A 19,791-nucleotide genomic window follows, 5' to 3' on the forward strand; every position below is an offset into this window, starting at 1 on the left:
TTTTGCTGCATTTTCACCAAAAAATCATACTCAAACTGAGCTGCTTTTGGTACCGTATTCTAGGTAGGTGACAGTGTTATCTGCCCTCTCTGAGGCTCATGGTCAGTTACCACAAACCTCATGTCATGAGTGGAGGAGCTTGGGTAGCCTTCCGTGGTCAAAAACTGTGCTGCAGGAAGCTGTCAGGTGCAGAATCCAAAGTGGCTCCCGGTGAGAACCAGAGCGGATCCTCTTAGAGAAGCAGCTGCCATACCCGGTTTGGAAGAGACCCTTCATTATAGTCACTCCTGTGGTAGCTGGTCCTATGGCAGCGTTTCATGTGTTGCTCTCCTGGGAACACTTCTCGCCCAAAGAATAGAAAGGGGTTCTGTGTCAGTGGCAGCTGAGAAATGCAGCGTGTGATGGGCCTCTGCTGGATGTTGCCATTGTAGGTGAGCACACACGAAAGCTGAGGAGTCCGCCCTTGAGGAAATCTGTTTAACTCATTGTGAACTAAATTTATGGACCCGTGGAATTTAAAACCACAAAATTCTTTTTTTTTTTTTAAATATTTCATTTATTTATTTATTTGACACAGAGAGAGAGATCACAAGTAGGCAGAGAGAGAGAGAGAGAGGAAGGAAGCAGACTTCCCGTCGAGCAGAGCCCAATGCGGGCTCAATCCCAGGACTCTGGGATCATGACCTGAGCCAAAGGCAGAGGCTTTTAACCCACTGAGCCACCCAGGTGCCCCAAAATGCTTATTTTTAATATCTTATAGAACACCAGTGTTCCTTTTTTTTTTTCTTTTTTCTTTTTAAGGTTTTCTTTTTAAGTAATCTGCACCCAATGTGGGGCTCAGACTTACAACCCCGAGATCAGGAGACACATACTTCACTGACTGAGCCAGCCAGGCGCCCCAACCCCAGTGTTCCCTTGAGCATGATCTGGGAAACACTGGCCTACAAAGAACAACAACAACAAAAAAAGTCACAGGGTAATTGGAAAGAAGATTTGGTTTCAGATGTCCAGTCTGAAAGGGAAATGCTTTTTCAAAAAGAAAAAAAAAGCTTGGATGACTGAGGTTTGACGGTTTTGTCTGGCCTGCCAAAATAATAGAAAAGATCCCCCTCCTTCCAGATTGGAGTTCTGAACCCTTGTGGCATCTCAGTGTACATTTATGATCCTGCCAAAGAGGAGGTGTCTGGCCTTTCTCCCAGTGGGGCTGTGTCCTCTGCTGTAGCCTGGTACAGTTTCTTAGAGCAAACTCAGTTTTGATCAGTTCTGCCTTGGCTTCTTGCCAGTGCCTCACTGCCTTGGGTGCTCCAAATACCAGCAAATCGGTTTCTCAGTGACACACCACTTTATGGCCACACCGCACATGGAGTAGAAGGGCCATTTTTGTTTTCTCTAGGAGCCCAAAGCCATCTTTTTCACACAAAGTCACGGCTAATCTTGCAGGACCACTTCCTGCAACTGATCTTTCTAGCTTTTCTTCTGCATCCATCCCAAGGTCTGGAGTGGCCTGGCCTTTATATTTCCTTCCAGTCCTGAGGGCTCTATTAACAGTACGTTTCCAGGTTTAGTGCCTTCTGATTCAACACCCTGGGTCTAGCTGGGAGCTAAAAATACCATCCTTTCCAGCTGATCTGCCCTAATCACAGTCGCACCAACACTTTAAATAGCTTTTCTGTGCCAGAGTAGACATTTGACAGATGGAACTAACACTTTGGGGGCTGTACGAAGTCACAGGCTTTAAGGACTTTACCAACCTAGCCTTCTGCCTTTACTTTTGCTCTTCAATTTCTTTCTAGAGAAGAAACAAGAAACCCTCTTTCCAAGCCTTAATAATTAATCAGATCTGAATAGAAAGGTATGTATGATATGGGGTACTTGTGGGACCACTAGTTGTGTAAATACTAGAAAATTTTAAATCTAGAAGGCACTAACGTATGGGCCGCCCTGCTTCCTAGCCTTGTCATCTCTATTGGTGTTGAGTTCTGCATGAATCTGTTTTGCAGCCTACCATGATGGATACATTTGGGGTTAGCATATATCTGGGACCACTATCTTAACTGCACAAGAACTAGTTGCAGCTCTAGAAAGGAATCTTTCTGGCAAGCAGTCTACAAACCTGTTCTTTTTTTTTTAATTGTTTATTCTGAAAATCTCCGGGGCATATTGTGTCTATAAGCACTAGTTAGGCACTGTGGTAAGGGACAGATCTTTCTTCTAGTGTGGGAACTTAGATAGGGGTGAGTTCTGTTTCTCTGTTTCGCTTTAATCCTATCTTGTGGAAGATTTCATAAATGAAATGCTTCACTGGCCAGAATATAAATATAGTTTGGTTGCTCAAGCAGTAAATAGTGTTGTTTCTAACAGTCATGGTAGTTTTGGACTTGGTTGGCCCCGAGTGCAAACATCCCCTTTCCATTCTCTAATACGAGTACCATCCTCCCTCCTGTTGCTTCTGGAAAAAGTGTGACCTTAGCTAAAGTAGGAAGATGAAGATCACATCCACACCTCCTCAGAGTTTAGGCCCCAAACTCAAAGATCCAGCTTTGTGAAAGAAGACAAATGAACCGGAAGAAATCACATCTGAAAGCAAATATAAACCTATTTGACATCTTTTCTTACTCTCTCCTTTGGGGCACATCTCCATGGCTTTACATTTCCTTCTCATTCTCAGATTCTCACAACAGTGGTGAGATTACATATGATTTCCCTGAACTCCTGGGAAAAACTCTATCTTGTCAAGAAGTGTATCCCAGTCAAGAGGCCCTTGTCTGTCTCAGTCAGAAGGGCGTGTGATTCTTCATCTCAGGGTCGAGAGTTCAGTCCCCACATTGGATGCAGAGATTACTAAAAATAAATAAATAAATAAACTTTAAAAAAAAGTGTATCCAGCATGGCTAGGAAGCCTCCTTACATCTGGATCCCATCATTATTCTTAACAAGAACATTTAGCATAGTCTAACTACTCTTTCATTTCTACATCCTCAAGCTCAAACCCAATGTCTAAGATTTATAAAAATTGACTCACATACTTAGTTCTAGAGCCCTTCCTTCATTTAGTCTTCTGGTAGAAATTGTATAGAGCAATTCAGTAGCAGCAGAGCCAGGTCACTGGCCAGAATATTTCCTAAATGTATTAAAGTTTACCTTCATTCAACTTGTTTATTCTCCCTATTTATAAACTGTTTAACCTGTTTTCTAATTTTGGAAGGCTGAATGTGTTTGTGTGCTTCCATTTCTTAGCCTATCCTCTCTTCCCTAACTGGTGAAATGATGAGAAGTCTGTAGGAACCTGGGCTTTACTATATACACGGTCTAGAATGTGTCTGCGCCTGTGCAACAAGGCGGCTCTTCGGTAAAGAAAGGCTCCTGTGTGTGTCCTGTTTCTTCGGAAATGGGCAAGAGCCCTTAAAGTTAGAGGGGCTTTTACAACTTAAAACAAGCCCCCATGGCTTAAAACAGGACAGTCCTATCAAAACGCATTCACCAAACTCCAGCTGATGGCGTTGCCTGGCAACTCAGTCTAAGCGGCAAGAGCCCTTCATTATGGGAACCAAGGTGGCAGAACTGCCTGACCCCTGAGAAGGTGATTAAAAAGCACATGGAGGCCCCCTCCTCCAACAGTATTGCATATAATGACCCTGAGATGGACTTTTTAGCTCCTCAAAGATAGCTGGTTCTTAAGCTATAGCTGTTCTGCTTGGTGTTGGTGAAAACCTTGGAGGAAAAAGGCCAAGAGTCAAGTCACAAGTAAATGTAGCACAGGTGTTTAGTGACTGGGTCCTCGTGCCTCCTCTCCAAGCTGTTGCTGGTTTGAATGTGGGAAAAAGATACGAAAGCAAGAACTGCAGTTGGCTTCCAGTGCCTGTGGCAGTACATCAATCTCAGCATCTCCAACCCTGGAGTCGGAGGCTTCTTCACAGGTGTCGACGGCAAGTGCCCATTGTGTCCCTGGTACCCAGGGGAAGCACAGTGATGAGAAACTCCAGGATCCCTGTGCTCAGAGAGCTGCTGCTCTTGGAGAGCAGCGAGGCAGCCATCACTGCATCCTTTTCCCGGAGAGTGCACCAGAATAGGACGGATTTTTATGTGGAGAATTACTGAAGTCAGCATGAGAAATTTAGAATTCTCATCAGAAGTGAACATTCAGGGCGCCTGGGTGGCTCAGTCGTTAAGCGTCTGCCTTCAGCTCAGGTCATGATCCCAGGGTTCTGGGATCGAGCCCCGCATCGGGCTCCCTGCTCAGCAGGAAGCTTGCTTCTCCCTTTCCCACTCCCTCTGCTTGTGTTCCCTCTCTCTCTGTGTCTCTTTCTATCATCTAAATAAAAAGAATAGGTAGAGTTTAAAAAAAAAAAAAAAGAAGTGAACATTCTAAGCTATCAAAAAAGAAGCAGTGTTTGCCGTCTCTATTCTCTACATTTCTTTCTCTGATGCTTTGGCATCTCTCCTCTTAGCAGTGAGAGAGCAAGGAGAGTGAAATGACCTTTCCTTCCAGACTTTCATGTCTCTTTGATGTGGTAGTCCCAGGAAGGACCCCAAACACCAACCTGTTGTCACCCTGGGTTGGTGACTCCAAAGGCTTCTGCTGTGACTAGCAGCCCCACATCAGGGTATATAGAGCTTGGTGGCAGTCATCTTTGGTTGAGACTTTTTCTTTATTCATTTGGAGGCATGATATTCCCTACAGGCTTAAGAAATGATTTATCTGCTTAAAAAAAAAAATTCTTAAGCATCCAAGTTAATAAATTTGACTTGCACGATTTCTGCCACTCTGTGCCCTTTTCTGATCCTGGCAGTTGAGGCCAGAGTGGCTGACAGTGAAGTAGCAGCGACTTGGGGAGTGAGTGTGGATTTGAGCACCAGTCTGTGTATCCCTGTAGCTCTGAGATCAGGGTTCTGGAAACGAACACATACACTCTAGTCCCTGTGGCACCACACATACACCCATTGCTGTCTTTGTCCACTTCAGAGCATTTTTATCTAATGCCTAGTTTAAGATTACCCACTCTGCTGACCCACCATAATCTCCACAGGTGATGTTTACACTCGTGTCTAGTTGCACCTTCCTCTGTTTTGTCCTGGAATATGTTAGGCGCCTCAAGAGCCTCTTCCTCATCCTGTGCTGTTGTGGGAGCAGGGCTGTCTGAAATCTGTGCATGCGCGTACACGACGGCACGTCTCGGGATACTGTGTGCACGTGGCTCATACGGATGTCAGGAAAGCACATTTGTTTGATATTTTAACTGAAGGTGTGGAATTTTTAATCTCTGTTTCTAGACACTGTTTCCAGCAAATTGCAAAACAACAATGTTTATACTATTGCCAAGAGGAATGTGGAAGGGCAGGACATGCTGTACCAATCCCTGAAGCTCACTAATGGTATTTGGATTTTGGCTGAGCTACGTATCCAGCCAGGAAACCCAAATTATACGGTAAGTCCTTTCTCGAGGTAGATGGGTGCGAGGAGGGAGGTCAGAGCCCTTTCATTTTTTCTAGCCTGGTGGAAAGACCTGAAAGATGTGCTTCAAACCCCAGACAGCCAAAACAAGCAGTTAGTAAAGAAGTCCCCAGCCATCTTCTCTAAGGAGTGCTGCAGACTTCCCCTGGTGTTTGCTGAGTGACTCGCAGTACTCACCTAGCATTTCTGTGCATATGGTGCTCTAACAAGCTGCTCAGAGGCCTGTCTCCATAGCTCATTTCCAGAAGGCCTTCTTTCCTGCTTTAGAGTTCATGATCTAAGGCTGTCAGAGTCCTAGACACATGAGCCTTTTTTTTAGCCGCATTGTATGCCCCGAAGACCCTGCTGAGAAAGGTGAGGCAAAACTGGGGCACACCGTTGGAAGACGACAAGGGGACTGTAGTTGGGAAAACTCCTTTAGGACCATACTGGACCAAAATTTAAATCTGGTAATATTTTTAGAGCAGGAGCGATTGCCTTGAACAACAAAGACTACACTGCAGGCACCGGACGTGTGTTTGCTGTTGTGAAGTGTGATATCCCAGTAGGATGCTGCCTGTCATTGCCTGTTGTAAAATAAAAGCCCTTGAGATGGGACAATATCTTCTTCTTTGGTTATCTTTGAAGCTTCTGTAGGCTGTTTTGAAGGAAGGGACAGAAGAGAATACCGTTCAATACTGAAAGGCTAAACAGGAGACTAAGGGGGCATATTAGCCATTTAGCTAAGAAAAGCCTGCGACCGCATTCTTTAATTTTAACAGCCAAGTCTGTTTTCATTAGCATTCATCAAGGGAATAGTACCACCCAGAACTGAGAATTCTTGGTGTTTTCCCCACTAGTTCCCTCCCTTGAAGTAGCTGGGAAAGTGTGTGTATGCGCGTGTGCGCACATGTGCTTGGTCCTGTCAGGCTAGATTTTTGTGAGTGGGGAACTTCAGGCTTCCTCCATGACGTAGACACTCCTCCCACCCACCTTGTCCTCCAACAATCTTGTCTTTTTTGGAAAGAAAATCCCCGTCATTTACTTTGAGTTCCCTAAGAAAGGAAAAAGCCCTTCTGTGCTGTTCTTGGAAGGGCAGGTCTTCACTATAAAATCAAGGTTTTATAAAATAACTTCCATTTTCTTCCTTAGAAATGTGCTCAGAGAGAGAGTGTGTGTGTGTGTTTTGTTTTATCATCCATTTTATTGTATACAGTCTTTCATCTCAGCTAAGTTAAAGAAGCATGATTACTCCTAGTTTGCAGATGAGAAAACCAAAGTTGAGAATGATTAACGACTTGGAGCGCCCGGGTGGCTCAGTTAGTTCAGGCGTCTGACTCTTGCTTTCAGCTCATGTTATGATCTCAGGCTTTTGAGATCAAGCCCCATGTTTGGCTCCATGCTGCTGCACTTGGAGTCTACTTAAGATTCTCTCCCTCTCCCTCTAACCACCTTCTCTCCGGCTCTCTTAAAAAAAAAAAGGGAGGGGGCACCTGGGTTGCTCAGTGGGTTAAGCTTCTGCCTTTGGCTCAGGTCATAATTTCAGAGTCCTGGGATCAAGCCCCGCATCAGGCTCTCTGCTCAGCAGGGAGCCTGCTTCCCTCTCTCTCTCTCTCTGCCTGCCTCTCTGCCTACTTGTGATCTCTCTCTGTCAAATAAATAAATACAATCTTTTAAAAATAAATAAATAAATAAAAATTAAAATTAAAATAAGGAACGATTGGGACGCCTGGGTGGCTCAGTTGGTTGGACAACTGCCTTCGGCTCAGGTCATGATGTTAGAGTCCCGGGGTCGAGTCCCGCATTGGGCTCCCAGCTCCACAGGGAGTCTGCTTCTCTCTCTGCCCTTCTCCTCACTCATGCTCTCTCTCCCTGTCTCTCTCTCAAATAAATAAATAAAATCTTTTAAAAAATAAAAATAAATTAAAAAAATAAGGATCGATTAGTAACTTGTTCAAGATCATGTAGTTTGTTGGTAGGTGTGTTGTGCTTAGAATTCAGGCTATTTCTTGACCTTTCCTGTGGTATTCATTGTAAAGAAAATGAGAATTTTGAGAAGGACTTCTTAATGTCACTGTCTTAAATATAATTTGGTTAATTTTTTTTTCTTTTAAAGATTTTATTTATCTATTTGACAGAGGATAGACACAGTGAGAGAGGGAACACTAGCAGGGCCAGTGGGAGAGGGAGAAGCAGGCTTCTTGCCGAGCAGGGAGCCCGATGCGGGACATCGTCCCAGAACCTGGGATCATGACCTGACCTGAAGGCAGATGCTTGACAAGCCACCCCTGTTTAAAATTTTTAACTTTTTGTTTTGAAATAATATGAGACCCACAAAAAAAATTTTTAAATGGTTCCAAGTTCCCATGTATCTTTCACTCAGTTTTCCCCATTGATAACATCTTACACACCCGTAGTACATTTTCTTTTTTTCTTCTTCTTTTTTTTAAGCAGGCTCCATGCCCAACATGGGGCTCTAACTCACGACCTAGAGATTGAGCGCTGCATGCTGTACCAGCTGAGCCAGCCAAGCACCCCCATAGTACATTTTCAAACAGGGGATTGATGTTGGTACAACACTATTAGCTAAACTATAGACCCTACTCATTTATTTCCAAGTCCTACATTACTATTTGTTGTTGCTGATACTGGCAGTCAGGGAGTGTATAGCACCGTGCAGCCTTATCATACGTGTGTAGACTTAGATAACCACCACCACTGGCAGGACCCAGAACCATCCATTACCACAGACATTCCTTCTTCCCCCTCTCCCTTTACAGGCTTTTACCCAGCCCTAAGCCCTGGCAACCACTGATGTTTTCTCCATTACTATACTTTTGTCATTTTACAAATGCTATATAAATTTAAATTCTTACAGTATGGAATCTTTTTTGAGATTTTTTTTCCCCCCATTTAGCACCTACTCTTGACATTTACCCAGGTCATTAATAAGTATCTAAAGTTCTTTTTTATGACCAAGTAGTAGTCCCCCATATGGGTGTACAACAGCTTATCCATTCACCTGTTGAAAGACATTTCTTCCCCTATATATTTTTTTTCCATTTGAACAGTTTTTAATTACAGTCATACATAAGATTACTCTATTCCTGCTTCTCAATTGTTTCATCTTTATATTTGCCCTTTTCCTTTCCTGCTTCGTGAGATTTGGCTTTCTGCTCAAGGATCTTTTTGCAGTCTTTGTACAGTTAGAGTTTATTGCTAACCCCCTTGCCAGGGTGAGTGCCCCCGTGGACGGTGTGCTGTCCACCGTCTCCTGCTCTACTCGTTCAGTATGGATGACGTATTTCTTCCTGTAAACCTGGACAACTTTGCCAATTTGCTGACCTCTGTACAGTGTCCTCACACAGCCTGTACTTCATCATGCTTTCGGATGGCCGTGGATCGCACATTGTACTGTCTCAGCTCTTTGGAAAGTGAGGAATACATCATCTTCCTGCAAATATGGGAGGGTGCACTGGAATGCCGTTTACGGTTCCTGCTCTGGTCAGAAGTCACAAAGGAATTGAACTTCATGTTGGCCGCTGGTGCTTCTGTGATGGCTGCAAAAGGAAAGGGCTGCCTATGTATTTTTTTTTAATTTTTATTTTGAGATAATTACAGATTTATGTGCAGTTGTAAGAAATAATCCAGTGGGATTTTGTCCTCATGATGCCTTTTTTTTTTTTTTTAAGATTATTTATTTGAGAGAGAGTAGGGGGAGAGGGAGATGGAGAATCTTAAGCAGACTGCCACTGAGCACAGAGCCCAATGTGGGGCTTGATCTCACGACCCTGAGGTCATGACCTGAGCCAAAATCAGGAGTTGGATGTTTAACCCACTGAGCCACCCAGGTGCCCTGACTCCTAGTGCCTTTTTATAGCCACACCAACCTGCCCTCTTTCCTTATATTTATAAATGGTAAATTTGTTTATACTTCCTTGCCCTCTCTCCTGTTTTCCATCCATCTGGTGACTAGGTTCCTTCTGCCCACAGAACAATCCAAATTTTCCATCTCAACATCTGATACAGACCTAATCCATTCCCTAAGTGGTGCTACAGACTTCAGAATCCCTTGGGTCTATCCCCTTTCCTCTATCACCCTAAACACCCATTACAATATTACTCTGTCTCCACTAGGTATTAAGGAGGAAAGCAATCTGGTTGAACCAGTACTAATGTAGGAGGACCAGTGGTCCCTTAGCCTCCTAAGAGGTTGATAAATCGCTCCCCCCACCCTTTACCTAGTCCTTACTGTATCAAAATGTTTATCCTATAAGGATGAGGCCCCATCACTCCAAGTAACTACATCTTATTTGGAAAGATAACTTGTCTCTGGTGGGACAGTGTGTTCCAGACTATAAACCAGAAGCAGATATGTTAAGTCCTTGGCTTACTTAGCCGTGAAAGGTGACTTTTCTTTCCTTGATGGGCCTAGAGGGGTGATAATTCCTGAGTGGTTGATATTAAAGATATCTCACATAAGTAGACCAGCAGTTCAAAAGTTAAAACTTTAATAAGGTCTCTTTTCCCTTAGAAGCCATACAAAATGAGTCACAGAGTCCTAGCTTTTTAAGTCAAATTCTGTAGCTGCTTTGTTCTTATAATGTATGTTTCCCTTGTACTTGCTTCCGGATTTAACAAGATCCTTTTTCTTTCCTTTCTTTTTTCTTGTCTTGTCTTGTCTTTTTTTTTTTTTGTAATTCATTCTAGCTTGTCTTAGCTGTACTAGTTGGAAGGCAACAGATGAGTTTTAAGTCTAAACCCAACCCTTTGTTAAAGGTTGGCATGGCGTGGCGGTTGGTGGGGGAGGGGAGTGGAGGAGTGTAGTATGATATAGGGGAGAGAGAGAGGGAGAGACTGATTCTTCCTCATCACCACCACCCCGCCCCTTTCCAAAGAGCACCAGAAACTCAAAGTCCAGGTCTGATCAGTCCATGACTGCTCCCCTTTCCTCCCATTGTTGGCCTTGGCAGATGGGGCTTTTGAAGAGGGAGGCATTTCCTTATCAGTCATGAACCCCCCCCCAAAAAAGTCTGTCTCCCAACTGGTAGATGTTCAAATATTGTTACAAAGATGTGGAAAAAATATTTTGGGGGAGAGGAACCACCCCTCTTTAGTCTAAGAGTTAACTCCCATAGGCTGTTCTTACTCTTTTTAGCTTCCTCTCTCCCTCTTCTTCTGAACCCACTTACTCTCCCACAAGAATTTTCCACAACACTGACAGTGGAGAGGCTGTGGAGGAGGAGGTACAGAATTGCCTCTATAGGGAGCTTGAAAGTCAGGGACATCCATGGCTGCAGCTTTGAACGAAGTAGGGAGCTGTTTTCTATGCATATTTATATTCTTAAAGTAGTTGGGGTTTTTTTGTTTGGGAGTGTGTGTGTGTGTTTACATTTGTCAGAATTGTCTTCCTGATTAATGTCAAGCAGCAACTTTGGAAGTGCCTTACAGACTGAATATTAAAGCTGTAAATAAATAGAGCCTCTTTTGATGTTCCTTTGTTTGGCTGGTTTTGTTTTGTTTTTTGCCCTTTTATTTATTTATTTTTTTTTTAAAGTAATCTCTATGCCCAAGGTGGGACAGGAACTCAAAACTCTGAGATGAAGAATCACATGCTCTACCAGCTGAGCTAGCCAGGCGCCCTGCATTTTTTAAATCCGACTTTAAGTTTTGAGGATGTGAGGTTTTTCAAGAAATTCAGGGCTGACCAATATCTTGATATTTTTGCCAAAAACGGTCTCATCTTTTGTGTATTGTATGAAATCATCTGGTGTCTGAGAATAAAGAGGTAAAAGAATCTAAAATCTCATAGTGCTGCATCATTAAGGACAACTTCTACCTGTCGGCCCTAACAGAGGAGGACAATATTGTCAGTAATGCAGAAAGCAAACATTAAATTCTGTGGTTCTAAATGCTGTTTGCAGGTTTCTATTATGTAGTGTCTATAATATTTTTCCTAATCAGATACAAAGATTTCGAATCTGGATTTAAGTTTTGTGCTCATTGAACCTCCAAGTGAAAACCTCAGTGTTCAGCAATGAAATCATTTTCAGTGTCTTTATGTTGGTTTGGTAACTGTGAGATGGGAGGAAGCGGGGGGGCAGAGGAGCGGCCTCAGGAGCGTCTGATTTGCCTGTTGGAGGAGGCAGCAAGTGTGTGAGGAAGCTGTTGCCATGAATCGCTATCTGCGTACGCGAAGTCTCTCATGTTCTTGTTTTCCTTCCCTAACAGTGTGTTTGGCGTCCTCGATGTGAGACAGAAAGGACTAGTACCTTGGACGTACCACACTTTTATTTCACTTGATCGTACATCCTGTTGAACCGGGCCTGACATAACCATCCTTATCTGAGTGGGAGACTGGGGCAGGCAGTCGAAATGACCACCAGCGAGTTAGGGTTTAGCCCTTACCTTCTCATCTGGTAATAACCCCTGTGACTCTTAGCAAAGCCCTGGAGCAGCTTTCCCCTTACAGCCAGGGGTTTTGAGGTGTTTAGTATTAGTATTGGTATTTAGTATTAGTATTACAAATCTCGTGGACCCACAGAGAATGTAAGTGGAAACACAGCGCAACTGGACACTGATTAAATTGAATATTTCAAACCCACAGAACTTCTTACCCGAATCTCCTGGTTTGGCTTCTCAGTGACAGAAGCTCCTCTCTCTTTGAAACAGAAAGAGATTTTCTTGAATTGAGTCTTGGATACCTTTTGAGCTCATGCCAGCCTCCATACTAATCTTTTCCTTTTCCTCCTAACAGCTGTCACTGAAGTGCAGAGCTCCTGAGGTCTCCCAGTACATCTATCAGGTCTACGACAGCATTTTGAAAAACTAATAGACTGGTCCGGGGCCCTCTGGCCACGCAGTGATTGGTGCAAAGCCAAGAACTCTTAACTGGAAGAAGTCGTATTGCCGTGTAGAATCTGAACCCAAACACACTGAGGCCGCCCACCAAGGTAGTGACTAGTGTAACCTGTGCTAACATTAGGGCACAACCTGTTGGATAGTTTTAGCTTCCTGTGAACATTTGTAACCACTGCTTCGATCACGTCCCACCTCTTGCCACCTGCCGCTGCGATCTGTCCTTACTTGTGAGCTTCTCCTAGTGTGCCAGTGGCTGGCATTTTTGAGTGTAGTTTGATATTTTGTAATTGAGAGCTCATTTCAAAAGCAGAAAAAGACAAAAAATATTAAAGCAAGGAAAAGTGTCACTGAAACATAAACTGCACTTTATTGTTTTATATTTTTGTACATATGAGAAGGAGAGGGAATAGCGTCCCTGGTAGAAAGTGTTAAAACAACTGACTGCCAGGAACCACACAGTCCTGGAGGAAGAGATGTGGTTCTTTGCCCACCCTGGGAGGGGTTCATTATCCGTGGCCACCTTGTCCCTCGTCATTTGGGTTTTCACTTTTTTTTCTGTCTCCAAACTCCCTTTCCTTGTAGTTCCACCTACCCCGTGTTACCTCATTTGATAGCTCTGCAGTTGGGAATGGGGGTCTTCCTTGTCTGGTGCTTTGGGGGCAGCATATAGGGCCTCTCGGTCCTACAGCTTAGAGAGATTAGAACTTACTACATTCCTTTCCCTCCATCTAACACACAGATCACGCTGACCAAGGAGCTTCTGTAGAGATGGGGAACAGGAACCAAAATGGGCTTCCCTCACTCCCTTCCCTGGATTTAATTTAATTCTCAGGTCCAATTCAGATCAAAAATCATGGTTTTAGTGTTGAAACAGACTTTAACTAATAACACCAGCCCTGTTTTTCCTAAAATGGAAAAAGACAAAAGGTAAACAGATGTTAGCTGCCTGAGGCCTTTTAGCTGTTGGGCGGGGTGGGGACTTGGTCTCCTAAATCCCCATCAGTGTTGTTTTCACTATAGGAGTGTCTCACTGATTTTCCTTTCTTCAATGCCTTTTTCTTGCCCTCTCCGTGCCTGCTCCTTTATGGCTCTTCTCATACTCCACACTGATTTTGGCAGTCCATTCCTTGGCATCAGGTGGCAGCAGAGTATCTCTCTTCACTGGAAGGTACCCCCAGATGCCAGAATGAGAGCGTACACTTTCCCCCACGTGCTCCTGGAGCCCCGGTTCCTGAGGCCAGCAGGGTGGGTGCAGATGAAGTGAGATGGGGTGTGCTCACAGAGGCCACAGACTCACTCGATCCCATTAGCTTTCTGATCTGCCCTGTTACTTAGGCTCCACGGCAGTTGGGACCATCTCAGAGGGTCAGGCAATCTTGTCCTCTCTCAGAAGGTGGGAGGTGTGAAATCCCCTTCCTTAACACTTTGGGTGTGTTTTGCCAAAGGATGCTTTCGGCCCAAAGCACCAACTGTAGCAGCGTCCACACTGTTACATCTCTGGGCACTTGTCACACTGCCTGGTACCCAGTATTCAGGATCTATGAACATGACTGCTCTTCTCAGCTGCCCTACACAAGTAACAGGCACTTTGGGGCCCAAAGGACTCACGTTGAACTCAGACCTCAGAGTGAGTCCCAAGAAGAGGAATCCTAGAAAACAAGAGCAGAAGCCACCCCAGAGTCCAATCATGTCTGAAATGACCCTGATTCATACTAGCTACAGAGCTTGGGGGGAGTGGGTCCCCCAAAGCAGTTTCCTAAACCTTGAGATTCCACGAGAAGAATGACTGGGGCAGGGGTACGGGGAAAAGGGGAGGAGCTCGCATCCTGCACTCCGCACCCCTGAGGCATGTGGAGAATAGGAAGTAGCACAGGGCATATATGTGTTAGGTAGAAAAGCGGGTTGGTAGTTTCCTTGTTGGCAAATCATTGGTGGAGCCGGATGGACACAGGCAATGAAGAAGGTTCACACTACAAATACCGTGTTCTCATCTCAGAGCAAACTGCTGTTCCACAAGGAAGTGTATGTGTCATCTAAGCAGACAGAACAGTTTTATACCAGAGTATGTCCCTCTGCCCCTGACACGAGGCTTCTGTCCGCCTCCCCAGCAGCAGTGTGTAACCACTGCTGTTCTCCGCTCACCTGCCTGAGCCAGTCCGGGAATTCTTCACGCCTTGGGGAGGCTGCCCTATGTGGTTAGGAAGGGATTCTGTTCCATGGAAGAGGACCTCTCTCCTGAAGAGACAGCACCTATTGCCTCCCCTGCAGCTTCCCTTTTGGCCCATGTTGAGTTCGGCTGAAGTGGGGAGGCGGAGTGGAGCCTGCCCTCCACTCTCTCCTCTGCCTCGGTTTGTCTTTGTAACATCGGCTGGTGTCACACGAAGGGCAGGGAAGCACGCACACACCCAGAACTCTTGCTGGTCAGAGATTCCCTGAGTGTCTATCCTTGCCCAAGCCTGTTTTGTGTGTCTGTGTTGTGCAGCTTGGGACTCTGGAGAGAAATTGGGAGTGGGAGGGGTAAATGGTGCCCCAAGAATGCTTATCATTCTTTGGATCTGTTCTTGGGGAGGGTGGGGGTTGGGGGGAAGCTTGACCTTGTGTCTTCGTCAATAAACTCATTTACACAAAATGAAGTTTGTGGTGTATACTTTGCTTCCAAAACTGACACTCTGGGACACAACACTGCTGCCCAGGAGCGGGGTGGGGGCATTAAGAACCATACTACTACAACTTTTTTTCGGCTGCCCCAACCCTCCCAGGATTCAGCCAGATGAAATAAGATTGACCTGAGGAGGAATCCTGTACCTTTTGCAGAGGCTCCTGTTAACCAAGCCCTGTACCACCACCGCTGCCACCACAGGCGGGACCTGCTTGCGGGAGCCAGCTGCATTCCCTGGCAGGGCCCCTGCTAGGGCCCTGGAAGCAGAGGCAGCACAGCAGAACTACCAACCAGTTTTCTGTTACCCAGGATGATTTGTCTCGAAATGCATAAAAGCTGCTGGGACCTGAACTTGGGCCTCGTGTGTTTCCCAGTGAATAGAATCAATGATTGAAAGCAGGCTTCCTTAAGAGTTCAAGTGTAGTCACCTGCATCACAGGAGCCCGGGACCCAGGTGGTGTCAAGCTAGAGGCCCCACCCTAGATTCTGATGAGCCACAGCCTCTGAAGTCTCACAGCCTGGAGTGGGGGAAGGAGGCTGAGGGATCCAACCCCAGATGCCCTCAGACTAGGACCCGAACCTGTCACCGCTAGAGTGACTGTGCATTAGCTGCTTTGCACGGTGCTCAGCAGTAGCCGCTTTCATTACTTGGGTGTCCAGACTCCGTGAAAGAACGGTCTTTGGCAGCCAGCAACTGTTCGCTTGTCATCATGTTGCGGGGTTGCGGTTCGCTCAAGCTGTGACAGGAATGACACTTGGGAAGTAGCGGGGCCAGGGTTTGTCTTTGTTAAGGTTCAAAGTTAAAGAAATGAAGAGGGATGGGCCTTTCTGAAATCTGTCTGGATTCACCAACTAAGAATGATAACAGGTCGGGCAAACTCTCAGGGCAGAGGCTTTCAACATTTTTGTTAAGATTTTAAGTAATTTCCACCCAATGTGGGGCTCGAACTGACAACCCTGAGATCAAGAGTGGCACGTTCCACTGACTGAGCCAGCCAGCTGCCCCTCAGAGGCTCTCAACTCTTGGGTGCACATGAATACCACATGTAAAGTTTCAAAAACTGATGATTTCTGCTCAACCAGGCTCGGGTGGGGTGTGGGGGCTATCTGCATTTTAGAAGAACTCCCAGTATTTGTACCGTGCAGCTGGGGTTGAAAATCAGCTACCAGAGAAAGACACTCCGGTATGCCTACTTACTCTTAAATGAATGCTGGTGTTCCCGTAACGGGAAGAAATGCTGAAGCTCTGGGACGGTGGGGTATCCGTGAGACAGGAGAAGGGGATGAAAAGATGCAAACTTCCCGTTATAAGTCACAGGGGTGAACGGCAAAGGGAATACGGTCAGTAACGTGAAAGTTCCACATGGTGACAGGTTGTAAGGTACACGTACTGGGGCGAAGGTTTCCTAGTGTATGTAATTGTGGAATCACTGCGATGTACACCTGAAATGAACACATTGTATTTCGCCTATACCTCAGTTTTTAAAAATATATTAAAAAAAAAAAAGTTGCCAAATAAAATGGCAGTTGTCCAGAACCATTCTAGGAAAAAAAAAAAAAAGAAAGAAAGAAAAATGGGAAAGCAATTTTCACGCATATGATACCTGCCTACCATACCCCCGTGAATCTGGCATTATCCCCACTTTTCAGGTAAGGTGTGACAGACACCCTGTGTGTGTCCTTACCCCAAGACGCTACGGATTTCCCTTTGAGTTCCCCTGAGAGTTCTGTAATAGGCCCTCCCTTGTCCCTCTGCACTCAACCACCAGGCTAGTGGCTGGCCCTGCTAAGCCCCCAAGTTACCAGTACATAGAACTAAGAGCAGGCCACCCTGGCTCCAGGCTCTGACCTCCCATTGCACTTTCTCTTAGCTGCCAGAATGGCAACTAGGAAATACTGAGATCTCAGGTACGTTGTTTCTGAAGCCTGAAAACAGTTGAGGACTCCCGGGTTTGAGCCTTCCTACTCCCACCTCATGCATTGATGCTTTTTCTGATTTTGCTTGGACCCAGATTTCTCTTCCCTGCCACCCCCAGCTCCAGGAGACAAGAGCCTGTTTATTTTAATACCTGGTGTGGCACTTGGGAACGATCACACCTCCCCCGTTGTTACCCGTTTCTATCTCCTGAGCACTAATCCTAGAATCCCAACCAGCCCCCAGACATGTTATTAGCAACAAGGATGTTTCTTGAAAAGTTTCCGAGTTGGCTGCAAACTTGCCATCTCAGTTTCTCATTTAGCTTTTGCCCTGCCATTTATGATGCTGCCAACAAGGTTCGGAAGGCTGATTTGGAGGTTGATTGGACCCAGAGGGACTTAATCTCCCGAAGTATCACTTTGAAACAGGACTGTCCCAGCGCTCTGGGACAGAGAGGACAGCTCAGCGGCTCCTTCACACCATACGGGTATTAGAGGAGGATGTTCACAAGCAGCCTCTAGCTCTCCCTCCCTGGTTTCATTCACTTTCCACTTCGGTCTTAGGCTCCAGAATCCGGCCCAACAACCTTTGAAAGCTCAGTGGGTTTTGAGCTGTGATGGGGTGCAAAAAAAGCAATCAGCATGGTCTTTGTTTGTTCTGTCCCACTTGGGTGTCTGGGCCTTGGGAGCTACTTGTAGTACCCAATCTACTTGTAGCAGATGTAGTACATCTCCCCCAGAGTGTGAGCTTGCATCTCAGACATCCCCAGCTGAACCAGAGCCACGTGAGGCTCAAGGTCAGACAGACTCCAGGACAGGGCACCTCAAACCTTTTCACCAAGGTAATTAGAGAGGGAGCAGGCCCTGCCAGTGTAAGTTCTCAGCCCTAAATGACCTAGCTAAATATTAAATGCAGGCATATTTTACATTTTATGTTAGTACTGTGGCTGCTTGTTTTTTTATATAAAAATACTATTTTAAATGACCTACCACTGAAGGCAAGGATGAGATCCCATAATTAACCTATGGCTTTGTGTTCTCCTAGCAAGAGAAGTTTCTGAGAAGCCTGGCACCAAGGCATGAGTGTGAGCATCACAAATTATATTTCTACTCCACTTGGGCTGAAATAGAACCAGAAAATGGGGAGTGGGGGTGATGGCATGGGGGGTGGCGGTGATGGCCAGGGGAGTAGACATAAAGTCTGAGATCCTTGGGCAAAGTAAGCATTAATGATTTCGAGATACAACAGAGGACTGATGGTGCTGTAGACAATTTAGTCAAGTTAGGAAATGCTCTCAGTGCCCCTGGTGTGGCCCCACAAAGGGCCCATAAAATCTGATTTCTCTCTGCAAATTCTTCCAGGTGGAATATTTCTGGGAGGAAGCCATATCCTTCTCAGCCCTGCATTTGCTTCTAGCTGCTTCCTGGTCCCTCTCATACCCCACCCCAATGCCCCAAGACCCCAGCTAGAATAAATGGAAACGCTTTCCCAAGGTGGTGTCCAACCTCCCATATGAATAGCTGTATGTCTTTTTAAAAGGCAAGAAAAATAGAGGTCACACGTTGAGACTTCCTCCAGGTCCCACACTGTGATTAAAAACTCTCCACACCTAAAAACAAAAACAACAACAAAAAACCTCTCTGTAACTGTAGCTCCTTTAGGCCCTGAGGACAACTGATCACATCTCCACTTTACAAATAAGGCAATAGAGTTAAGACAGTTCAAGTTACGAGCCTTTAGTCACATAGTAAGAAGGTGGGCCAGGATTTAAACCCAGATCTATCCAATTCTGAGGTCCAGGCTCATAACCACTACGCTTTGTCTGGATGGGAGAGGGAGGAGGAGCAGTTGGGAACATGCCCAAAATGCAGAGCCCAAAGGGAGGAGGAAACTGGCTCAGTGAGGAATCTGGAGCCCATGAGTAATAGAAAGTCTAGAAAGTCGTAGTGGGTAATGCTGGGTTCCAGGGGTAAAGCACGGGAGAGGGCTCTGAGCTTGCCTTTCCTTCTCTCTGACCTGCAGGCAACTAAAAATTCATTTTTGCAACTCTGGGCCAGGTGGCTGGCCCGCTTAGAGACCCTTCACCGCCTTCCTATCCAGCCCAGGGCTAATCCAAGTCCTTACCCAGCAAGCACTGACTTTGAGACCTTACCTCAACGCCCTTCCCTGCCACCTCTCACCAAGCTGCAGGCCCTGGGCTCTCTGCTCCTAGCACTCCCTTTGCAAAGCTCTGTACCTGCTCCTGCTTTCCCTCACCTGTAGCCCTCCTCTCCCACAGCCTCCCTCCCACCCGCTGCCCCAAATCCACTTCTTTCAAGGCTCCTTCCTTCAAAGTTGCCTCCTCTGAGCCTCCTGACTCTAACTAGTTCGTCCCTCCTGCCCTCCTCCAGAGCCTAGGCTTTTCACCCAGCACAGAATTAATGAGGCTGGGTCTGCTTCTCCCCCTTGGGCTGGGAGGGCCGCCCAAGTAAGGATTCCCCATCTTTGTATTCCAAATTTTGCCCTTCAGTAAAACAAGTTACTCAGCCCCTCTCGGCCTCTGCTGTCTCATCTGTAAAAGCAACCTCATAGAACCGGGAAGATTGAATCTGAGGACGCAGGCAAAGCTTGGAGCGCGGTGTCTGGCACATAGTACACACTGGCGGAATGCGAGCTATCGACGGCGAATGCCGCTGTCGCCGCTGGTTTTAGAATAAATATATAAGTGATCGTGCCTGCACCCCTGGCAAAAGCTGCTATCTCCCGGTCTGGAGAAGAGAGTGGGGCAGTCGGTTTAGGGGAGTGGAGGTCATTCGCTGGCAGGAGATAAGCTATGCTCTGCGGCTAGCCCGGTCTGCCCTTCTTGCTCCGCTGCCGCGAAGGGCGAGAGTGACCACCCGGCGTTCGCCGTGCGGCGGCGGAGAGGCGGGACGCTGTCGCCAG

General features: G+C 46.0%; 1 protein-coding gene and 1 pseudogene across 2 annotated transcripts in view; one reads left to right on the forward strand and one right to left on the reverse strand.

The window, feature by feature from the left end:
* Nucleotides 1-12,645, forward strand: part of AP2B1 (adaptor related protein complex 2 subunit beta 1) — a 126,579-nt gene extending 113,934 nt beyond the window's left edge. For both annotated transcript variants that reach the window (XM_044248420.1, XM_044248421.1), the window contains 2 exons: nt 5,272-5,426; nt 12,189-12,645. In XM_044248420.1, the coding sequence (XP_044104355.1) occupies nt 5,272-5,426; nt 12,189-12,263 (230 nt within the window). In that variant the 3' untranslated portion in view covers nt 12,264-12,645. The remainder of the gene's footprint in view (nt 1-5,271; nt 5,427-12,188) is intronic.
* On the reverse strand, nt 8,533-8,965 carry LOC122906466 (annotated as a pseudogene).
* Nucleotides 12,646-19,791: the final 7,146 nt, after the last annotated feature.

This window comes from Neovison vison, chromosome 5 (assembly GCF_020171115.1).
Source record: "Neovison vison isolate M4711 chromosome 5, ASM_NN_V1, whole genome shotgun sequence".
Classification (NCBI taxonomy): Eukaryota; Metazoa; Chordata; class Mammalia; order Carnivora; family Mustelidae; genus Neogale; species Neogale vison.